Genomic DNA, 27,652 nt, shown 5'->3' on the forward strand with positions numbered 1-27,652 from the left:
ACAAAATAATTCGGATACATCAGGTCAGTCTAATTTGATTGCTATGCATCGTTTTGTTTTTAGCTGGCTTCCATCTCGTAAACCTTCTGAGTTGGCAACGCAGCCAGTGTTCACAAAATAAGTTACTGGATGGAAGCCAGCTAAACGAAAACAAAACGATACATTACAATCCTAGTAACACGCTAGACTGACTAGATGCACTTGCATTACTTTGTTATAATCCTACTACACAAACTACGTAACATAGCCAAGTAAATTAGCAGCAACTGTTGATCGTCAACCAAATTGAGCTATAGGCGAGACTGGAACATGACTCCCAGACACCTCGACGAAAGGCGATCAAGCAAGCTCATGCTGCTTGGATACCTTCAAACCTTTTTTGGTTGGCTTCAATCTATCTGGGAAACTTTTCTGGTGAGTAGATTATTTATACCCACAAAATATACACATACCTGTGGCATGATATTGAGACGAAAGCATGAGCTGTGGTTGTTTTCCACTATCTGATGTTTTTGCTAGCTAGCTCGTAGTAAAGGGTATTATTCAGGTAACTAGCGATTACTAACTTGCCATGTTTAGTCAAATTAAAGCAAACACAATAATTCAGACATCCATTCTATATTGATGGCTGTTTTGTGATCTCTTGCTACCATCTACTGTCATTAATTTCCGTGTTGATAGAAAATGTATTCCTCATTTATTGTCAGGCCACAGTTCAAGCAAAAATGAGAGGCAAGTGTAATTTGTTTGGAAAATCTGGGCTAGGGCTAGTTGATGGACGACATGTAGAATAAACCAGACTTTATGCTTATTCAATCTAACAACCTATTGAAATGACAAGACGGCAATGTATGACTGTAATGTTTCATAGGGTAATGAAACGCACCACTTGTCATACCACTTGATTGCCTGCTGTTGACCGTTTTCTATATATTGAACGCACGGCATACCCTCCCTTTCTAATTTTACAGGTGAATGTTGGCCCGCACAGGCCCCGTTCCAAGAGACAGAAAATGACAGCACTGCTGTACAAACTGTCCATGTATAGTACATTGCCTTCTCTCAGGTGTCGGGCAAGTACGGTCAGCACAAAGTGACCATTCCTTGCTGAACATCAACGAGATCGTCGAACACCTAATTCCTTGATGTACCAGCAGCATGTTTATTTTTTGCAAAGGCTGACAGCCCATCTCCCATCCCACATCCTCACCACATTGCATAGAGGGACTATAGAGAGCATCCCGAGGAGCTGCATCACAGCCTGCAGAGGACAGTGAGGACAGCTGAGAAGATAGTCAGGACCTCTCTTCCCTCACAAACCCATGCACCCCCAGGCTCCTGTACATCATCACTCCACTCTTTTTTTTTTTTTGCATATGGCTGCTACCTCAATAACTGATGTCCACATATGATTTTAGTAGGTTATGTTTACATTCACAGTTTCCCTTGCACTAGCCTACTTGTTTACATTCAGAGTATCCCCACTTATTGGTGTCTTGAGGCATTTGTCACAAATTGGATCTTGTCTTGTTGGACCAATCTTTTTTTTTCCTAATTCTACGTAGTTGTTGTAGTTGTCTAGATCCTGGAAGAATGTTGTTTCATTTCATTGTGTACTGTAAGTATATGATGACAATAAATGCCAGTTGACTTGTCATGACAACAGACCCAGAAATCCCAAGCCCTTCATGATCCTGGATGTCCATAGTGGATCTTGTCCTAAATATAGCCAGTACATCACACAACTCAAACATGCTGTACCTTTTTGCCGATATGTTGACGGAAGCCTTGCCTACCCCTACACAGCATCAAGGTTTTAAATAATTTGTATATATTTTTTATAGCTGTGTGCTGAATGTTTGTGGTAATGATATTCCTTGATATGTAACGTGACAATGACGAGATTGTACCCTTTCCTGGACATGTACCTGAAATGAGTAAAGGGATACTGTGGTAAAAATTAAGAAACGTGTTTGTGTGGGTTTTTTAACTTACTAAAATATTAAAATAACTTAGTACTGTCATTACTGTTCCGATTTTCAAATATTCACACAAGTGAATCCACAGTGAATGGATATGATATATTATCGTAGTGTAGCTGTCGACAAGCTAACTTGGCTAATACCGATAATGTAGGCTGCCATGTTTTTTTGTTTTGATCAGTACTCAATGCATTGTGGGTGTCAAAGGGTCAACGAGATAACCTACTCTTCTCACGAGAAAATACTGAGGTGTACGGATCAAGTGGTACATCATCAAGGGTTAGGGTTGCCGGAACAAAAAAAAATCAAAGATGGCCTCTAGTAGCTCAAAACGAGAAGAAAGACAGACGCTTGTCGGATGTTTTGGATGCATATTTGTGAATGTATATCTATTATTTCGATCTCTGGTTGGTTATACAATAGTAAAATGTGTTGAAACTTTCAACACATTTACTAGGTGATGTGAGTAAAGCGTGAGTTATGTTTGGTTAGCTGTTAGCCATCATTAGCTAAACTAAATTGTCTGAACGATTTCATATAGTTAGATAATAAAAGTAAACTTTCTCCAAATATACAGTGTATGTATATTATTTCGATCTCTGGTTGGTTATACAATAGTAAAATGTGTTGAAAGTGATAACCAAGTCAAGGAAAACGGATAATATCATGGTTTACTAGGTGCAGTGAGTGAAGCGTGAGTTATTTTTTGGTTAGCTGTTAGCTCACATTAGCTAAACTAAATTGTCTGAACGTTTTCACATGGATAAGGTTAACTTGTAAAGGTAAGGTAAACACATGTTCATAATATACATGTAGGCTAATGTTGAACTTTCTATTGTGACGTTTTTGAACAAAATTGGACGTTCTAAAGGACGCGTTCCAACACACCGGTGTGTTGGTACGCTTCAGGGACCAGCCAGTTCTCAACACACCGGTGTGTTCGTACGCGTCAAAGGGTTAACGAAGATCAGGTCAGGGACTCTAAGCTCCCCGGCCTGGGAGTGCACGCGCATCTCCTTCTCAACGTTCCAACCGGTTCTGGTGGCTTCTTCTGCCAGGAGACCACAGATTTTATTGTGCCTGCTGATCCGACTAGACTGCACAGCAGGACACTGCCCCAAGATATGTGAACAGGCTTCGATCCGTCCATGGCATCTTCGACAGGGAGGAGGCGGGAGCCCCCTACCCCGCGTGACTCGAGCACCTTCAGCTAGGTTTAGTGTATCGGGTAACTCATTTCTGTTTCCTTTGTATGGTTGGGCTTGTCGAGCCATTCTTCCAGTTCGTGGGTCCTTCTTGTAGTCATCTGCATCGATCTTGGTGATATTAGAATGGAGCAGAGCTAATGTTACTGAGTTGTGTGAATCAACCTGTTTATTAGTTGCAAAGATGTGCAGGATATCAGGTGGACAAAGTGATGGTTCAGTGATAGTCTGTGACAACAAGGCTCTGTCTGCTTGAGACAACTCATCTGACTTTTCTTTCACATGGATCCGGTTCAACATCTCTGCAAAGGCAACATCATCCTTCTGCCACATAATCTCAGTCAGGGTGATTGTCTGAAAGTGCTCCTGCCATAGATCAATATCACACGGCTCGTACACACAGAGGGTCTTGGACTGTCGAACTGGTGGTAGCTGATAAAAGTCTCCAACAGCTATTACTGACATTCCTCCAAAGGGTCTGGGGCTACCTTTGATCTGTTTCAGTCTTGCATCCACATAAGCAAACAGGGGCTTTGACACCATGGACACTTCATCAACGATGAGGATTTCAGCATTTAAAAGTTCTGATCGGACTTCATCCAGTTGGTTACCAAGTCCTTGAAATGGAGGTTTCAGACTTCGTGGAAGCTTGAGCAGAGAGTGCAGTGTTGATCCTGATATATTAAAGGCTGCAGTTCCAGTGAAAGCTGTCAACAGGACAGTGGGGTTTGATATGTCAACCTCCTCAGAATGGCTGGGCAGTTTGCACAGTATCTTAGATGCCTCTGAGTAAAGGCATTTAATGAGATGTGACTTTCCTGTTCCGGCACCACCATTGACGTAAAAGAAAAACTGCTCAGGATTTAGGCCACAGAGACGCTTTACGCACCAATCTATAACTGCATAGAATACACATGCTTGTTTCTGGTTCAGGTTCTGCCATAACAGTGTGGGGTCAAACGCAGGAGGCTCTCTGATGGCTCTGGCTTCTGTTGCAACATTAGCCTGATTAGTGTATTCTGGAACATTTTTTTGTACATTTTCATGATCTGGCTCTCTTGCCTCCAGTTCTTCGATACATTCCAACCTCTCCACTTCAGATTCTGGAGCCAGATTACACCATTCATCAATTACTCCTCTGTTCTGTTCAAATTATTTGACTGCTTTCTCAATCTCCTCGCTGTTTTTCTCATATTTGTCTTTGTTTCGTTTCACTATGTGTTTGACATACTCATGATGGTTAGAACCTGGTATTTGAACACAACAACATTTATAGACAACATTTATCGTATGTGGGGAAATGCAGTCTTTTAAGTTCCTGGTCTGATCGGTGAGGAATGTACAGTTTCAGTAATGTGCCATAGAACTTCTCAGGATATTTTTCCTGTGAGCAGCAGTAAAATCTGATGATAGCAGGTTTATCGTTTTTACGCTTTTGCACAAATCCCATCTCATTGAGGAGGGGCAAAACATCTCTACCTTTTTTCTGCCGGCCATAGACAATTCTGCAAGTAGCTCCAAAATCAGCCAAACACATCTGCTCAAACTCTGGTGTTTCTGGTATGGCTTTGTATTTGTCAGTCAAAGATGTCATCCACACATTTACACCCTGATGTTGTGTTCTCCAGGTAAGACAAGGGGCGACTCATTTTCAGTGCGTTGTCATCTGTTAGTACGAATATGACACCACGTGAACACTTCTTCATGTTTATTCCACATGCACGAGTCACACACTCCTGAGCACTGACCTCTCTCTTTTTAGAGTAAGCCTGCATGATTTCCCTCATTTCATCACATTCATTGACGTGGTCTCTAGTGGAGTTCTCAATGACTGTTTTGAGGTACTCAGAAAGTCCAGCTTCCTTTTTGGTTATGTAGCTGGTGAGATACATGATGCATGAGTATGCATTGAGAATAAAACTAACATCAATATTGGCATCCCAGGCTTCAAGAAGATGTGCATTGTATCCATTTACCCAGCAGTCTTTTGGCTCACGTTTCAGGATCACCGCACTGGATTTGTTGATAACATTGAGGCATCCTTCATACTCTTGGAGTGTTAAGTTGCATTGAGCTAGGAGCTGCTGCAAACTGAGTGAGGCGGTTTCAGGTTCATTCAGCAACAAGTTCAGTGGTTGGAGTTTTGACTTTGCTATTTGCACTTGCAGTGGATCAACGCCCTCACCAAGTCTTGATATGATTGTCTTTGTGGAAGGTGGTTTAGGAAATCCAAATCTGCAACCAGAGCTGGGACTTCTGAAACATGTCCTTGAGTGTTTTTTGCTGTGTATTTGCACTTCTGTGACCTTCTTGTGTAGTTCAGGTTGTGTGCGTGGGTCAGGCAGCTGAGCTGTGATGTATTTGGACACAAAATCTGACACAGTCTGATCATCATCCTCCTCAAACACAGGTGCACCTTCTACCCATATGAAACAGTGAATGTGTGGGCTTCCTCTGTGCTGAAACTCAACTCGGTAAAAGTAGTCAACAACTTTGCCAAGAGGCTGTGCAGGAGATAAGAACAGATCTCTGAATAAGGCCTCAACACGCTTATCAAACATGCGCATTGTTGTCACAGGATTGCTTCTCAGAATGACACACTTTGCTGACCAGTCAAGCCCTTCAAAATGTACCTCTTTACCTTGCTGTCTTTTTATTGCTTCAATCACTTCAGGCCAACGCATCTCAGCTGCAGAAAACATACAAAAGAATGTGGGAGTTCCCAACTGTCTGATCATGGCAAAAAGATCTTGTGTGGTTTTCTCCCAGTAGGCTGGTGTTCCTCTCAGCGGCTGCATTAATCTGACTGCATCTTTGTTCCTCACCAGTTTCTCTACCTCTCGTTTATTTTGCAGCATACCAGAAGTTATTTTTCGTCCATCTCGAGTCATTGGCTTTCCTTTCCTCAACTGTATTGTCATGCTGGATGTGGCCAAGTGTATTTCAGTCACAAACTGTGCAAAGAACAAATAGTTTGTGTCTCTGGCAAAACGATCATCAATGCAGAAAAGCCTCGCTTTGAAATAACTGCTGAGTGTTACTTTCATACGTCTCCCTTCATCCAGTGTGTTTTGGCCTGTAGGGAACTGCACAGGGAAAGCCATCGCCTCAAGTTTAGGAGTTTTGAAGAAACCAACTGGACTGTTACTTTCTGCAGGGGCAACAGAGTAGATTCCTTCACTGAAACATAAAATCTCCTCTGAAACATCACATGGCTGAAGACATGATTCTACAGCAAAACCACCGTTAGGCATGTCACCTTCCTGTTCTTCATCATCTCTTTGCTCCTCTGGTTGTTCACCATCACAAGACATCATGTCAACATCCTGCTCTCCATCAAGCTCAGTTTCTGTCTCACACAGTGCACTTTTCTCACACATATCAATTTCCTTTAAATCAGCATCATCATAGTCGTTCTCATCCATAGTGGCATCCTCATCATCCTCATCTTCATCAGGAAGTGTTGGGTCACATAGCTCAGCCTCATCTCTGATAGTGATGTCCTGATATTGTGGATGAATGCGTTTGAGTTTATGCAGCGCCTGCACTAGTTTAGACCAGGGGACAGTCTGGAACAGCTGATGACCTCTGTAACACAATCGTCTCTTCAGTTTTACTCTCATCACTTGAGACTCACTTCTCAGTCTGGGTAACGCTTCCACTGTTTCCTGCACCTCAGACGGGACACAAACCACGTTGCCATGTATCGCTCTCTGTCATCCTTTGGGAAGAGGAATGATCTTTGCAAACGCTATGCACTTGGCTATGAGATGTCTCTCCAATATATTGAGGTCACACAGTTCAGGTGGAATGTCAGCGAGCTCCAAGTTGTTGGCTACAGCGAGTGTTGGCATGACTCCATCTTTAAGATGATTATGGCAAGTGTGACAGATCTACTCTTCCTTTCTCTCATCAGGCACATTGCACTGCTGTTAATCTCTGCACTCATTATCACAAACATGGACGTACTTTCCTGTCAGGCATGCTGCAACCATGTGTGGATTTTTTACATAGTTTAACCTTTTACAAGTTTTCACTTGGTTTGGAAATGATGCTTTATGACAGACGGTGCACACATAAGTGGGGCCGGCTTTTATTTGAGATCTGAAAACAGATATGGCCTCTTTGATCAAACTGTTGTCACTTTCTTCTGTTTGTCTATTTATCCCTCTGTATTTCCTTTTTATTTTCATGGCACATCTCATGTTCTGCATACTCTGTTTTTTTTCCTTTCTAAACTCAGCATTGTCTCTGTAGCGGTCCGTGAAGTGCTTTTTTCTCTCTCTCTAAATTCAGTATTGTTTCTGTAACGAGAGAGCAAGATTTGTTTGTGTTTCTCTCTGAATTCAGCATTGTTTCTGTAACGAGAGAGCAAGATTTGTTTGTGTTTCTCTCTAAATTCAGCATTGTTCCTGTAACGAGAGACCAAGATTAGTTTTTTTCTCTCTCTAAATTCAGCATTTTCTCTGTACAGGGAGGAAATGTACTCTATCCGTTTTTGCTGTAAGTTAACATTGTCTCTTGTGTAATTTATTTTATTTAGTCTGAATTCAGGATTGTTCTGATATTCTGCCTTCTTGCATGAGATTTTTTTTGGCTTTATATACTTTATCTGAAGCATACTTTTCCCTTTCTTTCCTTTTCTGAATCTCTTTACTTTGTTGAGTTTTCTCTGACATCATCAGTCTTCTCTTCGTTTTTCTCCTTTCGTTTTTACTACACTTTGTCAGTTTACATGAGATTACCTTTAATAGAACATCAGATAGATCACTGGCATCAGTATTTTCTACTGAAAAAGAAATATTTGGTTCATTGATAGAAGCATCATGTGATGGAAGGAAAGTGGATTGACTTGACAGTTCTGGTTCATTGGGGGTATCAGGGAATATGACCTCTTGTTGTCTCACCGATGGTGTAAAGATGATGTCACTGGACTCTGCTGTCAATATGTTGTCAGAGGGATCACTGAGAAAAGGGTCTATCACTTGAGTAGTTGATTCTGATTCATTGTGAGGAGCATCATGTGAGGATGTTGTTATGAAGACCTCTGGTTGTTTTACAGCTGGAATGTGAGGAGTCATTTCAGGTGAACTGGTCTGATCAGCGAGTTTGATTCATCCACAGGGACAGCTGTAGGTCTGCAGTCTGTGTTTGGGAGACCATCGTTCAGGTTGACTGTGTTCACATTGTAGAATTCCACAGGCTTCAACTCATAGGTACAGGAGGACTCTGTGTCCATCATTCTGTGGGACTTCTTGAGCCTGTCAATCATGTCACTGAGACGTGAGAATGTCATCATGACAGCAGTACCTGGTGTGTGTGAACCGGCTGGTAGTGGCAAACCTCTGGCTGTTCTGGAATGTGGGTCAAAGAAACCATATCTGCCTGACTTGGTTCTGAACACTGCGATGCACAAGAGTCTTATCAACAGCAGAGCGTACTTCACATCACAAGCAGCTGAGTCCTGACTCCAGGTCCAGAAAGCTATCCACAGCTCCAGGTAAAGGTTCTCCTAATGTGCCGTACCTTGAAAGCTGAGTCATGTTGGCATAGTGTGTAGATACACTGTAAACCCGAACTTGTTGTTTCAACTTAAAAATTCAAGTGTCCATGCTGCCTTGAAATTTTATGTCAAGACAACTAAGACAATAAGTTAACTTAAATAGATATTTCTAGTTGACTCAACTCCATCTTCAGTCCATATTACTTGAAACCTTTAGTTGACATAACTTCATCTTGAGTCAAAACTACTTAAATGTATTAGTTGATTAAACTTAAATAGCAGTATAAGTAACATACATTTTCTTGTTGATGTAACTACAAAACTAGTGAGATGTACTTACATTTATGAACTGATTGAAGACAAACCCCAATCAAGATGACATAAATTTAAAAGTTGATTTAACTGCAATACTAGTGAGTTGTACTTACATTTATGAACTTATTGAATATAAACCTCAATCAAGTTTACATAAATTTACAAGTTAATTTAACTGATGTAATAGTTATTGGCACTTACCAATATCTTAAATACTCTTATTAAGATCTACTTACATTTCTAAGTGGATAATATTTCTCTTTTTAACCTGTAAAAACATTGCTCAATACATATTATCTGCATACATCACATTTAATTACGTCTAAGGATTTTATTTCAAAAGAGTAAATGACGAGCCTTTACACCAGAGATTTTGGCAGTCACAGACCAACAGTTTTATTGTAGGCCTACCTTTTTCTTTTTTTTTACTGAAGATGAAATCTTCACGTATAAAAAAAAAACAAAACAGTAACAAGTTACAACTGTACCGACACGTCATCAAAATAACAAATCTGTACTGTTGAGGATTTTTACAGCCCTTTTCTGCATATATTATTTTGTTACCAATTATACTATGCACACATATTCGCAAAATACTTGTTATTTTAATGAATTTAATTTAGGTATCAATCCTAAAATTATTTCCTCCCCCAAATTTCTCCTACAGATTTGTATTGTGATAACATTAGTTGGCATTCAACAATTTGCTTTTACAAATAGTGCAACAAAACATAAAAAAAGGGATGCAGGGGGAAAACTAGTCTGAAAATATGCATTTCAAGTTGTAAATGACAACCAAAAATACACATTATATATAGGTGGTGTCAACTTGAAAAAAGAATAATTTGTTGCCATGCAACTATGTGGATTTACAAAAAGTGCATAAAAAATGATCAGTAAGTAAACAACCCAGAATTGTCTGTATTGCTGTCCCCCACATCTAGACAGTGTCTAAATCTTCTACAGCGGCCATTCACTTTACACTGATAAAGTGTCAAAATATAATGCCCATCCAGGTCTTTATTTAGTTAACTAGAATGAAGTTGGTGCTGTAACTTGCATGGTTTTCAATTAAGAGTCAATTTCTCATACCATGTCCACATTTGGTTGGCATTCAGATTATATTCAGTAGATCTTACATGTTAATACAATCACCTATTTTCATTCCACAAACCCATGAAGATGGTGACATTTGGTTGTTACCAAAACACAGTAAACTCTGCTTGAACTCTTAAACATGCACGGTTTCAACAACTTAATTTCTTACACCATGAACCAATGCAGAACCTTGCTTTGTTCAGATCGCAAACACCTAACCTTAAATGAGTCCATTTAACACTCAACAATGTTCACTTTTGCGTAAACTGTGCTTTTTAAGCTTACATTTTCTTCCTCAAGAGTCGGTTTTTTAAGCCATGAACCAAGGCAGAGCATTGCCCTCCACCAATGTCCATAAGCACCTTCTGAATAACTTCAAAAGTGTACCTAAGGCCCCTGGGGTAGTCGATGTTAAGGGCAAAGAGCAGACCCATCAGCAGTGCCACAGCAGTTGGGAAATCACTTAGGCTTGGAAAGATGATCTCTTCCTCGAGGACCACTGCGAAACGGACCAGCTCATCAATCTGTGCCACCATGAGGATGCCGACTGCCATTCCCTTTGTCCAGTCCTCCTCTGCATCTGTGACCTACACAAAGTGGACAAATATGTTAAAAAATTTTAAACCTTTACTGATACCCATGGGGAATTTCAGGTTTCATAACAACAGCAGTAACAGATACCAATATTAGGGAGTGCACAATTCTGCCATATTGGCCAATTCAATTTAAATAAATTCCCCAAAAATGAGATAGCTAACTTATTTTGTGATCCATTAAGTATGGTTCAAACACTTGTGACAAGATATATTGGAACTTTTCTTTAATTGTAATATGAATTGGGAGAAGTATTACAAATAAAATCATGTGGGACATTTTTAAACAGATTAAAGTCAGAGTATGCAACATTTACGATAAATAGTCGATGATAGTCACACTAATAATCCCTCTCAATGATCACTTCTGCCGCTCTAGAATGTGTGGTGCTGGTTTATCTGGTGTGGTCCGGTAAGTTATTATTGAAAAACATACCTGTACTTTCTTGTACAGTGTGGACCCATCTTTTAAGTAGTGGGGGAGCCCCATCAAAACAACTGCCCTTTGCCTTTGGTTGGAACCTGTAAAAATAATAAACATACAGATGGGATGTATTAGACCAGAAATCAGAATATAATTCTAAGTGATGTTATATATTCTACTTAAGTCTTCATACTTGTTTCAGTTCAGAAATAGTCAATATGTTCGGAAAAGATGGCTATTGGACTAAAATTAAATAAATAACTTTTCATTATAGAAGTATGCCAAAAGTTCTAGCTCAAAATGTGAGTCTACAAGAGGTTTTGAAACTATTGCTCTATGATCTGTAACACATGGGAAGGTTATGGACTAGATAGATAAGAAAAATGGATTAGGTAGATTTAATTGGCTTTGTGTGAACAGACTTATATCAACCAACGGACATCAATGTCCAGAGTCCTCAAAAGGCTGTTCAGCTCCACCAGACCCATCCTGGCCCTGTACACCCCAAGGAACCTCAGTAGATACTTGTCAAGGCCAGCGAAGAGGGAGTCTTTCAGGTCAACAGACGTAAGGCGAGCAAACTCTGCTTCAATCTGGTAGGCAGAAAAAAGCAAAGGAACACAAGCGGTTGGCTGTAAACTCAATTACTTTACTGTTGTTGCAGAATTATTATTTTTTTAATCAATGCATTCTTTATACCAAATTATTCATGACTGATATTAACCATTCTTAAATAAATTATTTAGCAAATCTTAAGCAATTTCAAATCTGATCCACCTAACCGCATCTGAAATAGAAAAATACTTTTACCTGACGTTCAGAGAACAGTGCCGGCCATCTTTCTCTGACATCCGCCACAGGTGGCTCATCCTCCACAATTGTTTTTCTCCGTAAAGAAAAAGTGCTGGTCATCAATCCTTTTATTTTCTGCCAATCAATTTTCCTTTTCTTCATTTCGGTGACCATCTCGGTTCTTTCCTCTTCGAGGGAACGTTGTGTTTTTCCCTCTGGGATGTCTGGCAGGAAATTGACTTCAGATTTTCTGGCCCTCTTAAGTTTTCCTTTCCCAGGTGTACCTGAAGAGCGCGAGTTGATGTTGAGCTCTGGGCATCCAGCCAATCGTAGCTTCTGTCTGAAGTTTCCCATTTTGAACTTCAAGCTAAATTTCCAACAGTACCAACCGCTGACAGATCCTGGTTCCCTCAGACAGGGATGTTTGTCGACGAGAGCTTGTGACACCAAGTCATAATCTTCACGTGTTGGGTATGCGTTGTGGACATAGATGGCTTCTGCTATTTTATCCAAAATGTCTGATTTTGTGTCTTTGGACACATCAAGAAGGGTTCCATCTTCATGGAAGGCTTCATTTCCTTTCTTCAACTTAAGTTCCACATCATACGAAAAAGTAGGGATGTCAAATGGCTGTGGCAGCTGACGGGTATGACTGGCAGAGGGGCTTCCCTCAGCGGATGTGGATAGGCTTGCCGTGTCTAAGGTTGAGTCTGTATGATAGGATTCAAGATTCTTGCTGTATACTTTCAAAGTCACTTTGTCCTTAGGCAGCTCTGACATGCTACTCAAGTTGCAAAGCTCATTATCGAACTCTGGATCTTGGAACTGCACCACCAAGTCACCTTCCAATCCAAGCTTGTTCTTCAGCATCAAGTGAAGGCCATCAACAGTCTCTGGCATGCTGTCAATTGTTATCCTCCGGATGTCGTCTTGGCTAAGGATGACGCGCAGCAACATGGTGAATCCCAACTAATAAAAAATAGAAATTATGTTACAAAAATGGTTGTGTCATGATCAAATATCATAAATTGGCCTATGGATATCATACGAGTAACTTCAAGGTGAAATAAAATGTTAAATTTGTGTTCTGCCAGACTATAAATTGAATGCCTTAATTAAACCCTATGAAATACCTGAAAATTGGTTTTCAAATTTTGTATATTTTGGCAGTAAAGCTTAAGGTAGAGTCAGCGATTCGGGGGAGAATGCTTATCATAATCAGTGAATTTCTCCTCACGATCTGCTACCTGTCCGTACTCTGTGCTGCAAAAAAATGCAGTGGGAATACAAAGCCTAGGCTCTATAAAGTGGCATGTTGCTAGCTATGGTGGCCCCTTTGTTTACATTACAGTTTACAGAACCTAGGCTGTGTATTACCATTGGATTTTACTATTGCTCACAAAGTACTGACATGTAGTAGATCATGAGTAGATATTCACTGACAAAACAACAACAAGGGTCAGGGTTAGTGTACAATTACAAGGATTCACATGACAATCAGCAAAATTATCACCTCAGTGCAGTAGGGATGCCTTCGGAGAAATCAGGTGTCTTCCTTGCACGGTGTAGGCTGACAGAGGGGCGTAGTGGTTCAGCTCTGCAGGTTCGACCACAACCAGTTGGAGATCATCAGCGCTGCAAACTTCAAAACATCTGAAGTGGTCCAGGTACCAGGCAGAGAAAGGTTGAAGAATAAAGAATGCCTTGTTGTCCACTACCACAATGTACAGAATTTGACAGAAATCAGGAAGTCCGCTTGTGCTTCCAAATGATACGTACATTCCCTTTACATATTTTGTCCCATGTATAAAGGCTGTTGTTGCAAGTGATGCACTGGTCAGATGACTGAATTTGTGCTGAATAGCTTGTCTGACTGAGGTTGACAGATTTTCAAGGGAACTGTATGTTGCTCTTTCTACTTCCACTGCTGGCTTGAACAGGCACGGCATGTCAAAAAAGTATGACAACATAAGTTGGTGTCTGTTGGCCAAGGATAAAACAATGTTCTTGAAGTTATTTAGATCACGGACCGCTTTCTTGAAAAAGCTATGTTTAGCTTCAAAGCGAAATGTCCAGAAGTCAACCACAGGTCCAAAGCATCGAATTAGACAGGGATAATGTTCAAGGAAATGATGTTTGGGTTTGAGTTTTACATCAGGAAACACTTCTATTAAAAGTGTCCTATGTTCAAAGATCTTTGCTTCCAAGTAAGAGAGGCTTTCTTCTGTGAAAGTGGACGATACCAAGATTTCAACAATGTCTTTCAGTTCGAGAATCACAGACCAAGCGTTATCATTTTCAGGAACAACATCACCAATAATTAATGGCAACAACCTTAACAGAGTCCAATTCTCATGGCCATTCCCTCCTATTGTTCCAACCAAATGAAAATTTACTGGAATTTTCTGAGGGCAATTGGTTTTGTCTGAGAACTTATAAGGAAAGTGCTGTATGGCAGTATTTAAATTATCTACAGTGAAATATTTCTTATCAATTAATTTTTTCAAACACAAACACAGCTCAAAGGGTACAATGCCTTCCAACAGGTCGTGCAAAAAGTCAGGTGGAAACCCTGTGATGCAATGAAAGTACTGTAGCTCATTTAGAACACAGTCCCTTTTTACCCCATTCACACTTTTCAAAGTCACATTTTCTTTAAGCTCAGAGAGGTCTAGGTTATGCGACTCTCTTGTTCTCAATACAAATGCACCACTTCTTACAGAACAAGTTTGAATATCTTTACGACTTGCAAGGCAAAATCTGCAAAACTTGTCCACATTAAATGATTCTTGAAAGCCAGCAAAAGAATGTGCCCCCAAATTATCTGATGAAATGTATAGTACTGTGCCTCTGACACTAGTTCCCAATCTGTTGATGTAAATTCCTTGATTTTCAAGCAATTTTAGGTCTCTTAGTAATGGTTGAACAATTGGACTGTAACCAAATGTTTTAACATCTTGACTTTTGCATAGGGCAGCCAGATATATAGTAGATAATGATGATCTGTCTCTTACAGGTAAATTAGCAATTATCCAATAGATGGCACACAATTTATGTTTTTTTCTTGATGTCCCTAAAGGATTACAGACTTCGAAATCATCAATATACAAGGCCAGAGAAATACTCAGATCTTCACCAGAAATAAGTGGATTTTCTTTACAGTATGATGCATCAGAAAATGATGTATAATGGCCAGATTGTGATTTTTGGCTTTCTTCTAAAACTCTGTCAAGTACATCACCCCTATTTAACAATACTTGAAGAACACCCAAGATTGACACATAAACAAATGTTCGTTTTGATGACAAATCTAAAACGAATTCAACTGGGTTAATAACACTGAAGTTTTCTTTGAAAAATGATAACCTTCTTTTGTCAGTTCCCAAAGACCCACCTTCAGAAAGACAGCTAAAATGATTAGCCTGGCACAAAGTATCTTTAACTATATTTAAAGTGTTTTCATCAATGGTACAACCATGCTGCCTCAATGCTTTATCAAGAGTGTTTTTGTTTAGCTCACCAACTAAAACACCAATATCCCTCAATTCTGTAACTATTTGCTGAACCGCTGTCTTTGAGACATGCAAAACTGCTTGCAATCGCAGAAATAAAGATGCAAGTCTTGCCTGAACTGTATCAGTGTTAACCTCCTGCTCGGTTATATTCTCACCCCCAGAAAATTCAGCGTCACTGATATCTGACTGCACTTGATCAACCAGGTGCTCCTCATTTACATTTGTTTGAATAACAAGCTCAGATTTCAAGTCTTGCAGTGTGACATTGTTATGAAAACGACTTTTGTGTGAAGTAAAGGTAGAGTAAACACTTGATTTGAAAGAACAATGATTTAAGGGGCAGGTAACAGTCTCTTTGCTTTTAAGATGTTTCCCAAGATGAGAGAAATACTGTTTTATAGTCACTGGATCATTGAAATTGCATAACTGACAGTTAATTTTAAAGTTTAAATGTCCAATAGGTCCATGCTGTGAAACTCCATGTTGTCTCAAGTGGTTTTTCAGAGATTGTTGTGATCGGAAAACTAGATGACAGTCACTGTAGATACAGGGCAATGGACAGTTTCTTCCAAAATGTCCATGGACAGCTCTATAATGTTCAATTATTCTTCTACGATTTTCTGAGAAGTAGGTACAATACTTACAAATCCACCGCATTTCCGTTTGCATTCAAAACATGTAGACCTGGAAAAAGAAAGAAAAGATAATTAGGAAAGATATTTGACTTTAATAAGCATTTTATATATTTCTCAAAGAAATTTACAAAATAAAAAACCTACATTTGCATTTTCAGCATGTAAAACTGGAAACAGAAGGGAGAAAAAAGGAGAATTAGGACAGATATGTGACTTGGTAGTTAAATAACCATTTCCTATTTACATACAACAGTACACATATCTCTATAATAAGTCTAAAAGTTCAGTGTAAAAGACAGTTAAGCTGATATTTATTTATTTGTATTTATTTATTTGTTAATGATTCTTAAAATGCCAGGGCAATTCATAACAAATATAGCACTTTCTCATTTCTATTCAAAGGGGCATCTTAAAGCATGACACGTGCACCGGTCTTGTAAACGGCAAAGTTCCATTTACAATACTTTAAATCTATTGGGAGCTATTGAAGACCGCTGAATAACGTTATGGTCCAATTCAACCTTGTCATGCGTGTGCGCGCGCGCACAGGTCCGCGGCCAGCCAAGAATAAATACAACACCACAGAAGCCTGAACAGCAGCCAATATCAGCAGCCCTGTTTGTAGATGTGCCCGTGACGTTCACAGCAGACTATGGCCGTCCAGCAGTGGTTTAAATTAAATAATAAAAAATAAAAAACAGACGCCAAGTCTGCCGTACTTTTACTGTGACCGCAAGATTAAAACCCCATGAAAATTGGATTAATAAAAACACGTGATTAAGGTTATTGCATAGCCTATTCATTCAAACAGGTAGCAAGGAAAAGCTCTCGTTTAGTTCACAAATGGCACTAGGAAATTGACTATTTTAAAAATTAAAATATGATGCGGTTGTTACTAACTCATGATTAAAATCAGCTCTGGCATCGCAGACTGGAGCGGAGACGTTGTTTCTGGTGTTTGAACTAACACGAGGGCGCTGTGTGTAGGCCACATTCCGGCAGCCAGTTTAACGGTGCCGCCTCGTGTAAAACGCTACCGCCTCGTGTAAAACGCTACCTGTTGAAATTTTTTAATTCGTTTTCTGCCACCAGTGACAATGAAAAGTACAACTTTCGATGTAAATTAATGTCATTACACTCGATATTTACTGTGCTGTCGAACATATATGTTTAAGTAGGCTAGCTAGTAAGCTAAGTGGTTAAGAAAAACTCTGCTCAGTGTAAAGCTTGCATTTTTTTCAGTTAAGTTTACAATTAACGAGTATCACGCAATACCAAACACATTAAATGTTTCAGAAGTATTACATGTATGTTTATAAGAATTTGCACTCACCTTCTGTCGAGTAAAAGAGTCCGCTCCGGTATCTCCTTTTCACTGCGCAGAAAGATGGCGGCAGTGCCTTCCCGTTCCCGGTGGATTCAAAGTCACGCAGGCACGCAAGTCGTACCACGTGACTCTCAGCGTACAACGTGATGACGCATAAACGACCAATTTTAGCCTGGTTTTTTAACTCAACTAGGTCTTTCTAGCTAACATAACATTGATTTTCAATTTGGTTAACTTCCATGTAGTTGAGGCGCTGTTAATTGCTTATTTGAAGTTATATCAACTTTCTACACACACCCATGTCATATTGACAAGAAAACATTTGTTAAGATAACAAAAAAGCGAAATCCGGGTTTACAGTGTATGCGTGCAGGAACTTCATCAGTGAGCTCATCGGTGGTCAGATAGATATGATTAGTGACTTGTTTCCTGGTCTCTTTATACATCGTGTTACCTTTATCCAAAACATGGTTCAGGTCTGCTCTTGTGATGTTTTCATTCTCATGAAGGAATGCAAGAAAAGTCAGTGAGTTTGTCATGGAAATTTTGGAATACAGTTATAATGTGTGTGTTTCATATATGAGGAATGTGTTTTAACGGAAGTCTAAAGTTGATTAAGAGTCAACTACATTTGGTAGAGATGCCATTTGCAGTTTTATAACTAGGAGACGGGAAGTCTGGGTGACCTGAGAGAGTTCTGTCACCTGGGGGGAAGAGACAGTTGGTCTGGAGACAAATGTGGATTCAACTGTATTGTTATTGTGATCTGCTGCTCTGACCCTTCCTGTAGACTTGTTTGAAGTGGCCCACACAAAGGACAGTTGACCATTTGACTGGTGAACCCCTGTGGTTTTACTATCTACTGGTTTGGGGAGAGAGGCCACAATAAAGAACCGTGGGAACTTGATATGAAGTCACTGTCACTGAGCAGTGCTGACCAATCACAGAGTTCAGAATAACCATTTGATCTAAAGTTTATATAAGGCAGGGTTTTGGGGTTGTTCTGTATCACTCTGGCGAACGACCTGTGGCTAGCACCTCCTTCGTTATGACTGATCACAAAGTACTTTGTTAAATCATGATCTGTATAAGCAAAATAAATTTATTGTAACCGCCATCTCTTGACTATTCAAATCTACACAGTGCCACTAGAATTTTTCCATATCACTTGGTGGCCAGTACGGGGATCCTCGCCTGCTCTGCGTATCACGGACAAGGACTCCCTTAGAAAAGGTGATCTGATCAATCCGGCATTGCCGCCTTTACCTCTATCCAAAATTTTCAGAGAAAGCGGGGCCGATTCGAGGGGGTGCTTGACTGGTTGCGCTTTGACTGACGCGGGATCCTGAAAGAACCGGTAAATATTCTTTTGTGGCTTCTGTGTAATTTGAGTTGTCTAAATGTGTGTTGTTTAGACTATGGTCAATAATTCGGTTTAGTTAGTAATAGGGCGGAGACTGGAGAAGAGCTTTGTCCTGTACGTGGAAGTCGTACAAATTAATCGGATAAGGCCGGAGAACTTATCCTTTACGTGAAAGTCGTAAAAAAGCATGCAGGGAAAGTGTGCTGACGAGCGCACAAAAGGGTGATAAATTCACGTGTTATATCATGTTATGTGTCTTTTGAGACCCTAGGATTAGAATATGTTGGGTTAGTGATAGTTTGAGAAATTGTATTGGCTTTGGTGGTCATAACAGTTCTTATTTATTTACGGCCAAAACGTGATTCTAAGTCCCGAGAGAAAAGTATACTAGTCAGCTGTGTGAGTGAGAGTGTTTACAAAGGGTTTGAGTCCCTGAAGGTGGAGAACAAAGAAAAGAAAAAAAGTGAAGAAAGGCCTGAATTATGAAATTTCAAAGTTAGTAACGCGCGCGTGTTCATTTTTTGTTTTAATTGCAAGTTATGTTTTTTGAGGTTAAAAGAAGTATGAGTAACTAATGGTGTCTATTATTCAACCTATATACAAATTACAAAAATCAAAATTTTAATTATTTTTCATAACTTTAATTATTTTTCGGTTTGAATATTTGTAATTTATGATTGTGCAGTTATTTTCATTGAAAGTTGTGAAGTCGGAATTTAATTGTTTTTAGAAAAGAAAAGGGGTAATTGTGTCTTTATTTTCCGTCGTTGGTTATCGTTTATGGATTGTAATTCTAAAAATGAATGGTCTGGAGACAGAATTGACCTGTCCAAACATCGATTACATGAAGCAAAAGTATGGTAACGATAGTTTATTGCAAATGCAAATATGGATTGATAAATGTGGATTTTCGAGTGTGGAGTCGTTTTGTTTTAAGGACCTTATTGTATTGCGAAATGGGTTCGTGGAGAGAAATAGATACACAATTTTTTTTAGGTGGAGAAAAGAATAGATTTTAGCCTGATTGGAGAGCTTTTTCTGATTGGATGGAGATAGGTCAGATATCTTCTGACATTATAGATTTGCTTTGGATTCCCGCAAAGATTGAAGCTTGTGCCTTCACTTGCAATTGCCATTAAGGAAAGGTTAAAGTCCTCTCCGGAACAAAGGGTTTGAGTCCCTGTTGTGTTTGGAATAAGCGTGTTGTGGGCTATGGTCAAAGCTGATGCAGAGCGTGTTGACATGCTGTTGAAAAAACATGTAGGCCAACACGAATTGCTAGGTCAATCCAAAATGCGTGCTTTAATTGTGGGAATTTGAGCAAAATGTACGTGAATGTCCGGAGATGTGTCATCTTTGTTGAAAGTTTTTTTGGAAATTGTGAGCAAACTCTCAAATCAGAGGGGTTCGTGACCGGAAGTTGAGTTCCGAAATGGTGGCGTACTATGTTTATCGGTTATGACACTGTTGGTAGAGGAGAGACGATTGACTTGTTATATTGATTTACAACTCTGTGTTAACCGTTATATATTTGATGTTAGACTTTACATCGGTCTGATTACCGCCAGAAGGCATTTGTTTTTGAAGACGGAGACATTCTGTTTTGAAAATGCTAATGTTAATTCTTTGACTGAATTCTCCACTTGAAAAGAGGCGCATGCGCTTGAGCCTAGCGGAAGTTGATTCTTTCAGTGAAGCTCATTCTGCGTGCAGTGCCCACACATGAGTGCAAAAAATAAAAAATAAAAAAATCACTCATTTTATAGAGAATTTGACGTTGAATTGTGAAGTATATTGGTTGCGAAAACAGATGTGTGTTTCTGTTTCTTTGTCGAACTTAAGAAAATATTGTGAGTTGCCATACTCTTGATTTGGAAATTATGTACAGACCGATTTTCTATATTATGAGCTTGATTCGTTGTTGAATAAGTGATTAGAAAGATTGAGCCAGTCCGAGGGACTTAAGTGTATACAAGGGGAACTAGTTAGAGAGACTGAATTGCGATTGTTGTCAAGGGCAAAGGTACTACATATGTGTGTTTATTGCTGCTGAGATGATTTGTTGAAATGTGTTGGGTTTGGTGGTATTCATATTTACCTATTTAAATGGACTTGAAGTTGAAGCTTTGTCCAACCAGAATGCTAATACATGGGTAAACTGTCATTCTCTGGCGAGTGATATTAGGTGCATATGTAGATTTCGGAGCCAAATTTTTATGTTGAAAATAAAATAGTACTAATGGTTGATAGAATTGTAAAGGTTGTAATTGTAAAGAAAATCTAGGCTGTGACTGTTGGTTAATGGCTAATGGTGAAAACGTGGAGGAAGTGCATTTTGTTCTGTCCTGAGACAAAGGAGAGTCCAGGAAGTTGAATTTGCAACTATGGCAACGACATTGGCCAACAAACTAACACACCGACAGGCGGGTACAGGCTAGTAAAGGAATTGCAGCTTGATATTTGAGATCCAGGATGAGTAACCGCATGACGCATGCGCAGATGGAAATTGAGAAATTGACTAAGACGAAAATTTAGAGAAATAGATAAATTTGAAGCGAATTTACATATTAATTTGGTTACTTTTGAAATATGTTACGTGATGAGTATTTTGAGACATTTGCTAACAAGGTTTTTGTTTGTTTGAGGACATTTTAAATGAGTTTCAAAAATTCCGAGGAAAGGTGGGGGCTACAAAAAAAAGTCCCGTTACGATGAGTTTTACAAAGGTGATCCCAGAGGGTGTAATTCTGCATACTTATGTGAGTATTAATGGTGAAAGATGTGTCCGTTTAGATGAATTCGAAGTTTGGTGGTTTACAAATGTATGATTTAACATTTGTTCTAAATCCTAGCCAAACAGGGAGGTAGGAGCCTTTCAGACCAGAACTTGTATTTACGAGCGGAAAATCTGTGGTGTGTGATGGTATCCATAAAAATGCAGAAATTAGACCCTGGTTCATAAATTAGTTCTAATTGGATTGGCAAAGTTATATTTTAGCAAAATTAAGTGAATAAATGGTAAACGCCAACCATCTGTGTTGTTTAAAAGAGAAAAAAGGTTGAGAGTTTTTTGCTTTGTTCCAGAGCGCGCTGTTTGATGTGAGTTTGAAATGCGCGATTGTTTATTTGAGTTGATACACTAACAAAGAGTAATTGAGATAGCTGGTAAATATAGGAATATTCAAAGGTGTATACATTACATGCTTTGATAAAACTTTTGAGGTGTTAAAGAATAAGGTTTTGTTTTACGGGTTTATGTTAAATTGTGAATTTAAAGGTTTAAAAGAAAAAGGGAGAGTTTATATTTTCTTTTGTCTTAAGGGCATGGTACAATGTTTTGGGATAAACAGTTAGGCTGTGATGAGGTTGTATCATTATGGTATTGGTTCATAAAGAGGGTTATGATAATTTGGTTTTGAAATAATTTGGGAAGACTCATTAAGTCTGATAAATTGTGGTGTGATGGTTGTGCTAAGTAGCTTGTTCTGGACTGCAGCCAAAGCAAGTTATGAAGTTCTACCTATCTAACCTATATAGAAATATAGATGGGGTATAAGTTTGGTTAATGGTTACATTAAGAACATTTTATGGTCTATGTTTTATTTTGGAATCATACAGATTAAATTCTGGTTTAGGGTAGTGATGCTAGTTTTCTACAATGTCTTGGAAAAAGAGAGATTTGATTTGGTGAATTTAAATAAAAAAAATTAAAAGGGAATCTAAAATGTAAAGGTATTCATTTGAACTGTTCCTAAAGGTTTTTTGAAGAAAAGATAATAAGAGACTAAAAGTTGAGGTTATTCGTAATTTGGCTGTTTTGTAAAATAGTTTTATTTTATACAAATTGGTTCAAAGGTTGGTTGCTTCAGTGTAAGCTTGTTAATTCATAAAAGGGAAAAGAGTTAACATATTTACTGATAGTTAAATACATCATTGGTGTTACATATGATTTTGGGAAAGGTATGGAAACAGGAAGTTTCTTATTTTCACTTATAGAACAACTTGCTGTATGCAAATGTAGAATTCACTCTAACAATTATGATTATTCCACAGGGAAAATGCTAGTGCTGATACTAGCTGGAGCAGTTTCTAGATTGCCTGAATGCATTGATGAACTAACTAGAATATGTTTTTGATGTTGATATGTTTACAGGAAGTGATGAGATGATGTTGCTATGTCCGGATGAGCCTAACTTGACAAATTTGGGCTTACAGGACTCTTTTGAGGAAAATTGTTGTGTGAACTTGATACAACATTTGTTACAGATTCTTTAAGGGAAGCGCAAGCTTCTTAGAGAGGAAGAGATGACGTTTAGGTATTTATGACTGACTGATGACTGACTGATCCAAACAGAGAGTGACTATGGGGGTTTTATGGTTTTATGAATTTAGTTTCAGTAGTTTGGATTTGTGATAGGATTGTGAGGGTTTGATATGATATTGCTGAGTTGAAAATATTGGACTGTATTTAACCCAGAGTGAGAATTTTGTTTTGTTTGAGTATATTTGATAAGAATTACAGAATACAGCGGACAGATGGAGAAAGGAATGGTGGAATGGAGATTCGAACTTGGACTAATCCACAAGAAAATGCGTTTTGGAAAAAGGAAGGATATGAGAATAAAAAATGGAGGTTGTATGGTCTGCATAAAACATTTATCTTGAGATTTTGCTAAGTTAACACATGGAAAGATCATGCCTCTACAGTTTGTGTGATATCAAGAAGAATGCGTTATTTTAGCATACAAGAGGATTTGTAATGGATGCATAGACATTTTGTCAGTTATTCATATGTGGGATAAGTATTATGAGAAAAGGAATTTAAACATGATAAGCTTCACAGTTAAGGTTAGAGAAACCATTTGGGTATTGATAGATGGATTTTGTAGAGTTCAATTTTTGGAGAAGTGATACAAGAAGTCAGTTACCTTTAACTGACCTCTGTGAGAATGTGCTTGTTTATCACTGTGCAACCTTTTTGGAGTCTATTTTGTGTGAGATTCACAGGCAGGTGAAGGAGACTATTCCTATGACTGGACCGCTGCATGATTTGATACCAGATGACTGGATCGTGGTGAAGGACCTGAAACGCCTGGAGGAATCCAAGGTGGACGGGGCCATACCAGATTCTCCTGACGACCAATTCGGCGGTTAAGATCGAGGGAAGAGCAACGTGGATACACGCTAACCATTGCGTGCACCTTGTCTGGAGACGGAAGCATTGGATACGCGTTCTGCGTAGTACCAAGGAATTTCCGAGCTGTGCGCAAAGTGCAGTGTTGTTGAAAGTTGCCCTGAGCAATTTGATCGTTGTTTTCAATCGATTCGACTAGACTACACCGCCTGACAGAAGTTTGCCTACATCCAACTGAAGATGGCATCCGTTCCGACAACCTGGACTTTGTGGTGTACGGGGTACAATGGGTTTTGTCTTGAGACTAGCATTTCTTATGTTAATGTTTGAATTATTTTTCTTAATTAACTGTTTGGGTTTATGGAATTGTCATGGAAATTTTGGAATACAGTTATAATGTGTGTGTTTCATATATGAGGAATGTGTTTTAACGGAAGTCTAAAGTTGATTAAGAGTCAACTACATTTGGTAGAGATGCCATTTGCAGTTTTATAACTAGGAGACGGGAAGTCTGGGTGACCTGAGAGAGTTCTGTCACCTGGGGGGAAGAGACAGTTGGTCTGGAGACAAATGTGGATTCAACTGTATTGTTATTGTGATCTGCTGCTCTGACCCTTCCTGTAGACTTGTTTGAAGTGGCCCACACAAAGGACAGTTGACCATTTGACTGGTGAACCCCTGTGGTTTTACTATCTACTGGTTTGGGGAGAGAGGCCACAATAAAGAACCGTGGGAACTTGATATGAAGTCACTGTCACTGAGCAGTGCTGACCAATCACAGAGTTCAGAATAACCATTTGATCTAAAGTTTATATAAGGCAGGGTTTTGGGGTTGTTCTGTATCACTCTGGCGAACGACCTGTGGCTAGCACCTCCTTCGTTATGACTGATCACAAAGTACTTTGTTAAATCATGATCTGTATAAGCAAAATAAATTTATTGTAACCGCCATCTCTTGACTATTCAAATTTACACAGTGCCACTAGAATTTTTCCATATCAAGTTACAGGTGCACTGCTGATTTCTGGATCTGCCATATTTGATAGAAGCCTGGCTGTGGGATGCGCGGACATATTGTTCAGAAGGCTGATCTCCAGGGTTTTCACAGTCTGCATTAGAAGGTCCTGCTGCACATGGTTCTTTAATGGGTTGTCCTCTCTTTATAGTATTTTCATTAGATACCTCTGGTTCACATGACTCTTCACTTTGACGTCTAAGGTTTACCTGCTTGACATTAGAAGGTCCTGCTGTACATGAATCATCACTGTGACGTCCTCTCTTTACTACGTCTGCATATGATACCTGTGGCACACGTGACTCATCACTTTGACCTCCCTGTGTCACACTTCCAGCATGAGACTCTGCAGACATCTTTTCCTCTCCACTGCTCTGAGGACCAACACATTCTGCTCCTTCAGTCCTTGTTGCACAGGGATTCTCATTGGACTGCTGCCAGCGCAGGCTCTGAGCTTTTTATCTCTTATTCTTCCTTGGCATTGTTGTTGTGTTTCAAAACCACAAATGGTATTGTTTTACTTGTATTCTACACAACCAAGATATTAAACACAATATTAATGGAAAATGAACTATTAACAAAGCAGGATGTGAAAATAGATGAAACCAGTGTCTGGTTTTATTGACCAAGAATGATAAATTAACTCAGAAAAGTTCAGGGTTTAATGCTTTGAAACTATACAATTAATATGTATATCCCCAAAGAGACTTCTCAGTATGCAAGCAAGTGTTGCTCTAGAAGGCTTGGTCTATGGATATAAATGTGAAGTGTGTGCTCTATGGTATTTATATATTTTAGTTCTTGTTAATCAAATGCTTGGAATGTCAAATTCAGTGACAGTATATATATATATTCCTTAGACGTATTATATTAAGGCTTATATACACCAAAATCAAAGAAACCTTATTACAGTATATGACAATTTAAACAAAGCACTTCTATAAATACTGTGATCAGGTCTATTCTGGTCAGTGTATGTGAATAAGGGGTTCAATAAAGGAACAGATTATATTGAATATGTAAAAGATATTTCTCAAAGAAACCTGGACACATTTTTGTATGTATTCAATGTAAAAACTAAAGTTTGACACTGACACACAACTGAACAAACTATGTTACTTCCAATTGTTTATAACAGTGAGCCACTTATATCAGTCTGTTTTGTATAAATTAAATACACAAAATATATTTTCCACCAATCCACAACCAGTTATCTAATATCAGCAGTGATCTGATCCTCAACGGTTTGCACTTACCAGCAGAGTGTAACTTATAATACTAGTGTTTTATATTGTAAATCAGGAAGAGTTGTCGTGGCAACGTGATGATGGATGAAAGCTTCTGAAGAACGTCAGGTCTGCAGACAGAAGGCAGCAACTCCCAATAAATCCACTTCCTCCTTATAGATGTCTTTGTTTTATTTCAGTATGAACAAAATAAAACAACTAAACACACATAGTGATACCAGTGAATGACTGAAATAATGTACGTTAGCTCTAGAGTGAAGATATCTGCTACCAAAACAAAGCTTTAGGTACGAACATGAGAGTTCCAAAGCAACAACGATCAGGAAATTAACTTATTTTATAATATAGACTTTTACTACAATTGCTTTTTATGTAAAGTAACAAGAGAGCAACTTTCTTGAATTATGTTAATTTAATGATTTAGCGTGTCAATTATCAATTACAACAAAATATGTATGGTATGTGTTGTCTTTTACAGTTTCTGAATTAACTTTTCATTTTTGTTCAAACCAATTGTGTTGGAAAAAGTCTCAGAAATAGCATAAATGCTTAGTCCAAGTTGTAAAAATGTGTAAAAGTGTTTTATATAGATAAATGTATGAGGTGTAGACAGGAGAGGTAAGAGGTGAGGGTGAGAGAAGAGAGCCTCTCAGATTATTCAAATCAGATAGATCGGGTACCGGTAACCCAAGTCAAGCCAACAGACAGGTCCTTGTGACCAAGTTTAGTCCACAATTGAGTTCAGAAAAAGGGCTCCAGAGTTTGTTCCAAACATTTGCCAAAGATTACCAACATCAGAGTGGGATAGAGGGGGATACACAGTGTGAGTTGCCAAATGCAAAAGACAGAGCGGTAGATGTGACAGGAGAGACAGAGAGCCAACGTGTAGACAGAGTGGATACAAGGTACAGGAGAGATAGAGAGCCAATGTGATAGAGGAGATATGCTGGACAGCAGGACACCTGGAAGACACAATACACAACACACTTTAGACAGCAGTTTGAAGATCAATTTAAGGAACTTTTAAAGCTAAAATGCAGAATTTGCTCAAATAACTAGGATATAAAACAGTCTACCACGAGTAATACTTCACTTATTTATATTAAAATCAATGCTGGTCCTAAATGTATCATTAAGTAGACTGGTTCAGATGTCTCACAGAGTTGCTGCTGCCAGCTCTCCTTTTACAGGGTTTGCCTTTTATGATTACCACACTGTTCATTTAATTATGAACTAACTATATAATACTTTTTAAAATGTATTTTAAATATATTAAAGGTTTAAGAAGGGTGTGATTATTCATAAGATGTTAACAATCCACAATTAAAAGCTGATTCTCTGAATTCACGGAGTCGTGAAAGTCATTGCATTTTCCTTCAATGTTCTGCAAATATTTCAGAATAGAAAGCTTTTGTTAAGAAATAAGGGGATTCTTGGACAGGAATCTCGAAAAGAGCCACAGACTCACGCAGCGCAGCTGGGAGTGTTTCAACAACTTCACAAT

General features: G+C 38.8%; 1 protein-coding gene across 5 annotated transcripts; it reads right to left on the reverse strand.

Moving 5' to 3' along the window:
- Positions 1-8,754: 8,754 nt before the first annotated feature.
- On the reverse strand, positions 8,755-17,736 carry LOC134018335 (sterile alpha motif domain-containing protein 3-like). 5 transcript variants are annotated; one of them, XR_009929924.1, is made up of 7 exons: positions 16,207-17,736; positions 16,072-16,111; positions 13,692-15,965; positions 13,426-13,565; positions 11,931-12,881; positions 11,133-11,713; positions 8,755-10,690 (listed from the first exon to the last, which is right to left on the reverse strand). XR_009929924.1 is itself a non-coding variant. In XM_062458225.1 (7 exons), the coding sequence occupies exons 5-6, from the start codon at positions 12,867-12,869 to the stop codon at positions 11,543-11,545; spliced, it is 1,110 nt and encodes a 369-aa protein (XP_062314209.1). In that variant the 5' UTR covers positions 12,870-12,881; positions 13,426-13,565; positions 16,072-16,111; positions 16,207-16,229; positions 17,396-17,731; the 3' UTR covers positions 8,758-10,690; positions 11,133-11,542. The 5 variants fall into 5 exon arrangements, 4 of the variants coding, with proteins under 4 accessions (XP_062314209.1, XP_062314207.1, XP_062314206.1 ...); XM_062458225.1 differs by lacking the exon at positions 13,692-15,965 and having other exon boundaries at positions 8,758-10,690; positions 16,207-16,229; positions 17,396-17,731; XM_062458223.1 differs by having other exon boundaries at positions 8,758-10,690; positions 13,426-15,965; positions 16,207-16,229; positions 17,396-17,731.
- Between the last annotated feature and the right edge of the window lie 9,916 nt (positions 17,737-27,652).

Source organism: Osmerus eperlanus, chromosome 4, assembly GCF_963692335.1.
Source record: "Osmerus eperlanus chromosome 4, fOsmEpe2.1, whole genome shotgun sequence".
NCBI lineage: Eukaryota > Metazoa > Chordata > Actinopteri > Osmeriformes > Osmeridae > Osmerus > Osmerus eperlanus.

What these genes read in the sequence shown, in the direction of transcription:
- LOC134018335 (XM_062458225.1), bottom strand. Translation starts at nt 12,869, where the DNA reads ATGTTGCTGCGCGTCATCCTTAGCCAAGACGACATCCGGAGGATAACA. An exon ending in CACTGTTCTCTGAACGTCAG is followed by an intron (nt 11,714 to 11,930) that starts GTAAAAGTATTT and finishes TCTGCCTACCAG; the next exon opens with ATTGAAGCAGAGTTTGCTCG.